The sequence below is a fragment of the Bison bison genome, unplaced genomic scaffold (assembly GCF_000754665.1).
Source record: "Bison bison bison isolate TAMUID 2011002044 unplaced genomic scaffold, Bison_UMD1.0 scf7180017864266, whole genome shotgun sequence".
Lineage (NCBI taxonomy): Eukaryota > Metazoa > Chordata > Mammalia > Artiodactyla > Bovidae > Bison > Bison bison.
This window is the reverse complement of record NW_011494838.1, coordinates 4,444,014-4,453,769: the sequence shown is the minus strand read 5'-3', so window position 1 is coordinate 4,453,769 and position 9,756 is coordinate 4,444,014. Positions and strand designations below refer to the sequence as shown.

The window sequence follows — 9,756 nt, the reverse complement described above, 5'->3', positions numbered from 1 at the left end:
GATACTCAAATGAGAGAAAGTAAATTTGTGACTTGTGAAGCTCATGTGTCTATTCCAAGCTATTTGATGGAGAAGTTTTTTTTTTTTTTTTTGGTAACTGATTTAATACTTTAAAATGTTTGTGTTCTTTTGAAATTAACATAAATAACCCCCAGGTATTAGGAGATGGGACGGGGTGGGGGGTGGGAGGCGGGGTTAGGTGATGAGGGTGGAACCCTCATTAATGGGATTTGTGCCCTTAATTTGTGCCATTGCCTTAGAGGAAATGGCAACCCACTCCAGTATTCTTGCCTGGAGAATCCCATGGACGGAGGAGCCTGGTGGGCTGCAGTCCACCGGGTCGCAAAGAGTCGGGACAGGACTGAGCGACTTCACTTCACTTCCCTTCAAGAGGCCCAGACAGCTCTCTTACCATTACTGCCTTGTGAAGACAAGTGGGGACCCCGTGCTTTATGAACCAGGAAACGGATCCTCACCAGACACTTGAATCTGCAGGGGTGTTGATCTTGGAAACCCCAGCCTCCAGAAATGTAAGAAATAAATGTCTGTTGTCTGAGCCACCCCATCTGTGGTATCGCTGGAACAGACTGAATCGAGGAGGACAGTCTCCTTCCAATTTCATGTGCAATTGTACCAGGTTCAGGGAACCGGACTCTCTCTCCACTGATGATGTAATACTCACCAGTGCATGCCTGCTCATCCTCTCACCAAGCTCATGACTTTCTGGTTTAGAGACCTCTTTCTTTAGTGCTTACACACAATGTATCTATTTAATAAATTTAGTATTTAGTATGGGCTTCCCTGGTGGCTCCACTGGAAAGAATCCACCTGCAATGCGGGAGACCTGGGTTTGATCCCTGGATTGGGAGGATCCTCTGGAGAAGGGAAAGGCTACCCCTTCCAGTATTCTGGGGAATTCCATGGGGAATTCCTGGGGAATATCCTGGGGAATTCCATGGTCTATATAGTCCACAGTATATATGTTGGGTTTTATTAACGTGACCGAAACTGTCATTTCCATTAAGGTGTTTACCTGTATGTTAGAAACTTCCTTTGCTGGGGGCAGGATTCAGCTGTATGAGCTACATTGGCTTGATATGGGATCCTAGGCCAAACTATGCTTGAGACAGGGAAAAGGGAACTAGACGCATGCCCAGTGTTCAAGGCTTTCAGGATGACTTTGAGTACAACTCCTCATCGCTAAAAGGTGAAGTTTTAAATTCCATAAAATACAGGGTTTAGACTAGATTAGAGGCACTTACTGAAGGTTTGTAGTATTTCAGAATGTTCAAGAAAGATTATTAAGGGATCTGTGAAATATTCAAAAGTGTATGTGAAGGTACTTTTTTATTTGGAAAGAATCCAGAGCTTTTGCATTTCTCAAAAAGATCTGTAATTCTCCTCAGAGGTGATTTTCTCCCCATGGGATCAAAACGGTCCCATTCCATTCCCCGAATGCATCTTGATCTGTGTGTTGTTGAGAGGAAAGAGGGTTCCAGACCCAAGTAGTCAGAGAATGTACTGCCTGCCTCGTGCAGAATGCTAACCAATAGATGCAACACTGAAGTGAAGAATGACCTTACACTTGTCATTTCAGGCTCTGATCATGATTTAAAGAGACAGGGATATTGAGAAAGGAGAGTTCATTCAGGTAACATCTTCCGTCTAGGTTCTTGGCTTGGTGCAGCTAGAGCCACTGGTATTACCCTGTTCTCAGGTAGAGAGGGCGCTCTGCTCAGTCTGAACTCATTATAACCAACCAAAGATTTGCATTGATCTTCAACTGAAAAAATGCCCATTAGAGATGATTTTGGTGACATAGAAGAGAGAGACTATTTGCATATGAAGTTCAGTTCCCTATTATTACGGTTGATTCTTTTCAATATCATGGGGTTGCTTCTTGTCTTGGCTAGGAGGTTGGACTGGATAATCTTTTACCTTGAGATAGTGAAAAGGGAACTATGATCATGATCACTGTGCAAATTTTGCTGAATAACTTTGAGTATAACTTCATCTCTGAAGGTTGAAATTTTGCACACCTTTAATGACCGCTTTAGCCCAAAGAGCCCATAGCTCCATGTGTCTGCACTTCTCTCCACTTTCCCTGCTGTGGTGACCATCTTTAATCCTATTGGATTTGCCTTAAAGTCTATTTTGAATGCTATTAATGGTACTACGTCAGCTTCCTCTTAGTTAATACCTGTCTAGGATACCTTTATGCATCTTTTTCTTTTCAAACTTTTCTACTTTACTTTTACATTTGTAACTTGTAGTCTGACCGCCTCTTTTTACTGATCAGTTTTATCCAAGTACATTTATTGTGGTTATTTGTGTAGTATGTTTGGTTATTATGTTTATGTATCTAGCTATTGATATTTTAATGAATCTTTTATTTCTCCTGTCTGCCTTGTTTTTAATTTAAAAAATATCTCCCTATTAACTTGAAAGTTCTACAATCTTCATCTATTATTTTAGGGGTTCATCATTTCTCACGCTTTGGCTCTATGACACCTTCCCTCAATCATTTATCACCATCTAGTGGATCCATATTATTCTTCTCACTTTCTTTCCAAAAAGAATGGAGAATAGGAGAAAGTGTTTGTCATTGAGACGATTTTATCAACATAGACAACCCAACAAGTTATGCTACATTTAAAAATATATTTGTGGTGATGGATAATCCCTGAGCCTCTTTCCTTCTATTGTGTCAACTTGTTCTACTTCCTAATCTTTCTTCCACTTATGACATGTAGTCTCCGTGCAATTATGATTTCAATCAATGAAGGGAGCCTTGCTGTTAGTGTGACCTCTTATTGCCCTCCTCTTTGAAGGGGGCAGATATGCCAGGGTCCAGAATTTTCCAATGATTTTATCTGATAGCTAATTAATGGCCTTCTGTGGTTTCCATGGCAATGCCACGCTTTGCTGTCAGGCTTATCCAACGGGGCATTCTGTTCACTCTTTTGCCTTAGCATCAGCATATTAATCAGACACCATAGGTCCTTGGTTGTTGCATCAAACTGGTAAGATGCTAATTGAATTAAAATCTCACTTGAAGGCTTCAGGCTTCTCTTCCCCAATAGCTGGAGGGACCTTGTTAGCTCAAAGAGTTGGACCCAAGCAGAAGGTGCCTGAAAATCCCCAGAACGTTGTATTCTTTTATAAAAGTATTTTCCTTTCACCTTTGAACAAAATGTTGATGTCTGAATCTCTCTGTCCTTGAAAATTTATCTGATTTCCCTGTCCTTTCCAATCATTAGACATTGTTTATTCTCTTTGTAATATGATATGATGTAATTATTCAGTAATACTGTCAAGGTAAAGAGGAGAAAACCTTCCTACACACACACACACACACATGGGTGGTGAAGTCTGGGGAAGAGCCTTCTTGTTATTTGCCCAAGTCCTTTTCATTTTCAACACTCAGGATGAGCATGTTCATCTAAAGGCTGTACCAACTGCATGAACTGAGTTCATAACTTCTTCAGGGCTGCTCTCTGCGTGTCTGACCCCAACAGCACTCATCATGGTGTACTGTAATTATTTATTTTTTATTGGTTCATATGTCTTTCTCATTAATGTATGAGGGGCACAAAAAGCATAACCCATTTCCTTACAGATATTTTTCTGGCATGCCCCATTCGTCTCCCAAGTGTTGAAGAGGGACTTCCCTGTGGCCCAGTGGTCACGGCTCCATGTGTAGAGGGTGTGGGCTGTTGAGATGTTTGATGGTTTACTGACCTGCTATAAAATCTTTTGCTTGATGAATAGCTGCTATGTGACTTTTGCATGAATGATTTCCAACCTAAATGAATACCGAATCTGCTCAAAATCTGAGGGCCAAACAACTATGATGGTGTGAAGCACAAATTGTTAAATTGGTATCAGAATACATGCTAATTCATACTAAAAACTGGAACATTAAATTTGGAATTTCACTATGGGAAAAAAAAAAGGATATAACTTCCCCCCTCCACACACATACTTAAACTAGATAGGTCTTATGTGTTGTATGCACTGAAGCCTCCTCCTTTCATCTTAAACTATACAGGTGGGGGTGGGGGTAAGTGTTTTCTTTGAGTCAAAGTGTTACAGACTCTGGTGAGCCCTGAGATAGTTTCTGTATTTTATCTACGAAAGCACTGACATGAGAAAGGTACATTCTAGAACTGGAACCAGTCAGTGGAAGGTACACAGATGCTGGTAAATGTATAGAAGAACCATCTAATAATTAGATCTGTTTAATAACATAAGCTGGCATGAGCACTACTGATCCCCTTCAGTAAAAGAGGACTCCAAGGAATGTGGAAGACAGAACTACATGGGTTTCCTGTCCCAGAAATGGGCCAGTCAGCAAACAGGGGTGATGTCCCAAAGATAAGATTTGCACTGGGCAGACACCGAGACCAGAGGAGTCCTATTTTCTCTCCCACCCCTGACGTGTGTGACGCTATTTCTCTGCCAATTTGGAAATGAAGACTCAGATGCTCGAAGCATCTCTAGCAAGTACTGCCATAGCAGGAAGATAAATGCAGAGTTCCTGAAGGCTAAGACGTGCTTTCTGCCCCAATCCTCTACAGATGTGCTTTGAAATGAGTTCTCTTCCTTACAGCTCTCCTTTCAATTTAAACCCAAGTCCCAGACAAGGCTTCTCAGTTTTCAGAGATGCCCAAGAAGTGGCAGTGTTAGTGCATTGTGTGTGTGTGTGTGTGTGTGTGTGTGTATTCTGAGTTAAAGGATCATGTTTTAGATACCTACTTGGGGAAGTCGGCCTGGCAGACCAATGCAATTTTAAAACCCACCCTATTTTATTTTGGGTGTTGACTTTAAATCAAAGTAAAATATGCAGAGTGCTTCCAGGGTATCTGACACCATTTTTTTTTTTTTTTGGAGACAGTTTAGTTGAAATGGGTTTCTCCGTTAAAAGAAAAAAAGGGCTATCAAAACAACCTGCGACTGAAAGCTACTCCATCCCTTGGCAGATCAGCTAGAGGAGTAACCACCACCGTGGCCAGCGTGATGTTAGAAGGAGCGCAGCCAACGGGGTCAAAGGCAGGTTCACCTCGCTGTTTGGCCAGTAACCACATGTAGCCTTGGGCTCGCCAGTCCTCTCTGAGGCTAGTTCCCAAACGCAATCCAGGAGGTCAACAGGCCGATCTCAAAGGTTTCCTGATGGTTTTAACACCCTGTGATTATGTGAATGCCTCTCCCCCAGGGTCCCAGGGTCCCCTGTTGTTCAGCTTCAGTGAGCTTCAGTCTACTTAGTGTGAGAGAAGCTATCTGGGTGAGACAGTGCTGTCACTATATCTCCACCCTCATGTGTAGACGAGTCAAAAGAACCACAAGGAATTAGGCATAAAGAGGGAAGAAATCGTAACCGAAGAAATATCTTCTTTATCTATGTCCATTTCCTCCCACAAGGAAAAATGGCAGTGTCGGTTGTACATTACATATAGCTTTCTCTTTCGTGTTTAATCGTAGCACCTGCACAGCAGAGATCTTTACAATTCGTTGCATATGCTCTCTCCCATCCCCCCCACTCAATCCAGCACCTGAGGCCTGAGCAGCACCTCCCTCCGAGCTCCTCCCAAGACTGAGACCCTTCTTCACGACAGAGTATAGAAATAACAAACATGCCCCACGGTTTTATACAGTTGCTAGAACGTTTTTTCGTTTCCAACAAATGAAGACTTTTCCTCCTTTCTTTTGAATAGTAATTACACTTTACAAATGTGTGTTTGTTTTGCTTTGCTTGGTTCTGTTCTGTTTGTACAACAAAAGGGAACGCCCGCGGCCAGGAGCCCGGGTTAACAGAGCTTGGCTGTCATCTGATCCGACTGTTTGAGAATCTCAGTGTTGTAGAGGTCCAGGGCGTGGTTCACCCTGATGATCTCGCTGTTGGTCAGTTTCAGGCGGTGTTTCAGCATACAGGAGAACAAGTCCAGCTGGGGTTTCCCCGGGGCCACAGGGGGGGCCAGGCGATTGATTCGGTCCCGAATATCCAACAGGAGGAGCATGACAGACGAAGAGGAGTAGAACTGGCCGCCCTGCGTGTAAGACTGGTTGACCTGCTGCACGGCGCTGCGCAGGAGGTCGGCGTTGAACCTCAGGCTGTACCCGAACACCTGCACATCCGAGATCTTGATGTAGAACTGCCTTTTGGAGGGGTCAGACAGGTCCACGGGGCCCTGGCCAGTCTCATTGCGCAGGAGGGTAGGGAGCCGAGTCCGACTGCGTAGGTAGATATGGACCGTCTCGAAAAACGTTTTCCATCGGTTGCCCAGCAGCAGAGTCCAGTTGTAGCACTGGCTGTTCTGGAGGCGGATCTTCTCCCAGCGCGGGTAGCCGAACTCGCCGAAGGGCATGTTCCAGCCCTCGGAGTGGCTCCCGCTGAAGGGGTTGATGTAGACGAAGAACATGGGGTCCAGGCTGCTGTTGCGCATCTGGCAGATGCGCATGGACATGCCGATCACCATGTGGATGAAGTCCATGCGGTTCTTGTTGCTCTTGAGAGTGAGGGACAGGCGCTTGCGCCACCGGGGGTCGAAGAAGGTGTCGAGGCGGATCTCGTTGCTGATGAAGGTGGTGTGGACGTAGAGGCGCGAGTCCATCTTCTGCAGCAGGTACTTGAGCTCTAGGTCCTGGAAGTCCAGGTCGGTCTCGAAGCTGATGAACTGCTCGCTGCGCTCCGAGTCCACGTTCTGCGGTTCGCAGCGGCCTCGGTACAGCTTGTAGCCCTTGTTGCAGGAGCCGCAGAGAGAGATGTTGGCCAGACTGCACATGGCGCAGCTGTTGTTCCCACCGATGATGCAAGGGATGGGGCGCTGGCACAGTGTGGTGCTACCGTGGCACACGCAGCTCCTCTGGCTCTCCAGGAAGGTGCCCCAGAACCCATTCTCATTGCAGTAGAGAAGCGACTGGACCCTTGCAAGCCACTGCTGAATTGTCCTGGGGGACAGAGGGGAGATGGAGAATGTTAGCCATCATGGGTGGGCTTGTGGTTCTCCAGCTGCTCATGCAAACTGGGGCTGCCCAGAGAATGAAAGGACAGGGTAGGGCAGTTCTCACAGGAAGAGCACTGAATGTCATTGCTGGGAGTGACAGTGTAGCTCTGGGTAATGTTGAAGACCAGCTATATGACCTTGTACTTCCCCTTCTAATGTTCAGTGTCCTCATGTGTAAAAAGGAAAGGGATGAAGTAAAAGTGTTCTTTGAGGTCCTCCCAGCTTTCTAAATCTATTATTCATTCATCTCAAAGGCATTTGATTCAGAAAATTAAAGTGTATAAACTCAAAAACCCTGCTGAATGACAACAGATTGTAGCAAGTCAGCAGTAAAGACGAATTGAGGGGTTATTTCTTTTAACCTACACCTGATGTTTCAACCCTCTTCACAGATTCCTCCCATACCATCCAAAAACTTCAGCAAAAAACGAATTCTATCTTATATTACTCCAGAGCTCATGGCAGTGCTTCCATATTGATGATCTCACGTGATCCTAACATTGCAGTTTCAAAACATGTAAGAAAGATGCTATTCTCCCCATTTTTCTCCGAAATTTCAGTTCAGTGAAATTTCCATCACATTACGAATGTCTAGGTCCCCCTCTCCACAGCCCCTCAACACTTTTATAAACAAACCCGAGCCTGTCCCAGATTCCAGCCTCTGGAACATTCCAATGAAGACAGATACTCAATCAGATAAGAAGCAACAGAAGAATAAGTTAAAAAAAAAAAAAAAAAAGATGTAAGGCAGTCAGCTTAGCAGCCTCTCATCTTTCCTCATTTCTGTGCAAGTCCCCTCTTGGCCGTATTCCACAGTAAGAATAATTCCTTACATGTGTCTAGCACTTTTTACCCTCCCATTTCTCACTTGAGCTTCACAACAACACCCCCAAAATAGCTTGCAACTTGAGGTCAGTCTGAGATCTCTTTGAGTCCTGGCTCCTCCACTCCTGAGCCCGGGGAATGCTGGCGGTTTCCCTCACCTCCCTAATCACTCTGCCCACGCTGGTCTGTGGTAAGGATGGCATGAATTTTTATGTGAAGTCTTAGCCCTTAACTCGGTAGGTATTAGGGGCTCCATAAAAGTTAGGCTCTTGTTATTCCTGCCAAGGGACTCTCAGCTCCATTTTCTAGACATGGCAAGAGAAGCTTGGAGGCAAATAATACAGCGAGTGGGTAGAGGAACCTTCTGGCTCATAGCCAAGGCTTTTTTTTTTTTTTTTCCCAAAGAGTCAAGGAAGCGTTTTTTTAAGGCTGTTGAGTGCCACAGTATTGTTGTGAGGATGACAATGGTAGCAGTGGCTCCTGATCCCCCATTTTTTATTTTAGGCCATGCTGTGTGGCATGCGGGATCTTAGTTCCCCAACCAGGGATCGAACCCATGCCCCTTGCACTGGGAGCCTGGAGTCTTATCCACTGGACTGCCAGGGATCCCCATTTTAGAAAACTGGAGACAGAAGCCCTTCTGCATTGTGCTGTGTCTCTGGTTCGACGTGGTAGCCATGTCCCTGTTCTCTCGCTTCCTCTGCCCAGCCACAATCGCCAAACCAAGAACCAGGAGACAAGCAGTGCAGCCTAATCCTGAACGGCTCGTGCACTGGCCCAGGCTGAACTTAGTTCGAGGCTCTGCAAGGAACAAGTCACTTCATGTCTCTGAGATGCAGTGTCCATATGCAAGGAGAATAATAAAACCTATCTTAGGCGCTGAGGGAGAGGACTGAATGAGATGATGCCTTTAAACATTTAGCACAGAGCCAGGCATAGACCAATTATTAAAAAGGTAATAATAAGTATTCCTATCCCAGAGAATAAGCTCTTCTTTTGAAGCTACTGAGACGCTTTCAGGATTTCCCTATCTCTCTGGGCTGGAGGGAAACCATTTGGTTACTGGGACGTTTGGAAATGGATACTGTTGAAACTTGGCTTCCTAGAATGCTGCCTGCTTATCAGCTGAGAGAAAATGGAGGCATAATTAGAGCGCTCCTTGAAAGGGCTCTGCCTTTAAGCCCACGGAATGATCCTGGCTGTGGCAATGAAACCTCCCTCAGGACATTCTGAACACTGTATTGCAGCCCCTATTTTTTTGGTCAGTTTCCCCTCCAGGCTCTAAGGCATGAGAGAGGGGAGCCCTCCTTCTCTGAGCATGGAGCCCAGAAATGTTTGCTGAATGAATGAGTGAACAAACACGAATGAGTGAATGAATGAACAGACCAAAATTAATATTTTTTCTTATTTTTCATTAAACAACAACAAACTCCGCTTCTGTCTCCCAAGCTGCAGTATTAGTTTTCAATCCCTTCCACCCACACAGCTCCAGGCCTCGGCGGTCTCTGCTTCGCGTGGACCAATCCTATTACAGCCTGGAGAACAGCAGAGGGCCCAGCCTTCAGGAAACGGAGCTGGAATGATAATGAGCCACGCGGCTCCCACCTCCGGAGCCAGAGCATCGACTGAATATGGGGTCTGAGTCATCGGAGAGTGCTGTGAGCCACAGGGGCCCGCCACACGTCTCCGATTGCGTGGTTCTATCTGACCAGAGCGTCATTTCAAAACGCCCCTTTCAAAGGACCCACACTTAGCCCCGTCACTCCCTCTCCAGGCGACAGGACAGTACCCCATTGAGAGCTCCTCTGCTCCCATCTGCAAGGCATTCTATAAGCCCGGAGAGCGCCCCCTTTCTCGTGTCTCATCATTGGGACCCTTTGTCAGGACTCCCACCCCCCTCTCCTTGAATCAATGCCTCCTTGTGGCC

General features: G+C 45.5%; 1 protein-coding gene across 1 annotated transcript in view; it reads right to left on the bottom strand.

Annotated features, from left to right (window-relative positions):
* Positions 1-5,375: 5,375 nt before the first annotated feature.
* BRINP1 (bone morphogenetic protein/retinoic acid inducible neural-specific 1) overlaps positions 5,376-9,756 on the bottom strand; it is a 197,182-nt gene continuing 192,801 nt past the window's right edge. Inside the window, exon 8 of the mRNA XM_010848430.1 lies at positions 5,376-6,948. Within this exon, the coding sequence (XP_010846732.1) occupies positions 5,808-6,948 (1,141 nt within the window). The 3' untranslated portion in view covers positions 5,376-5,807. The remainder of the gene's footprint in view (positions 6,949-9,756) is intronic.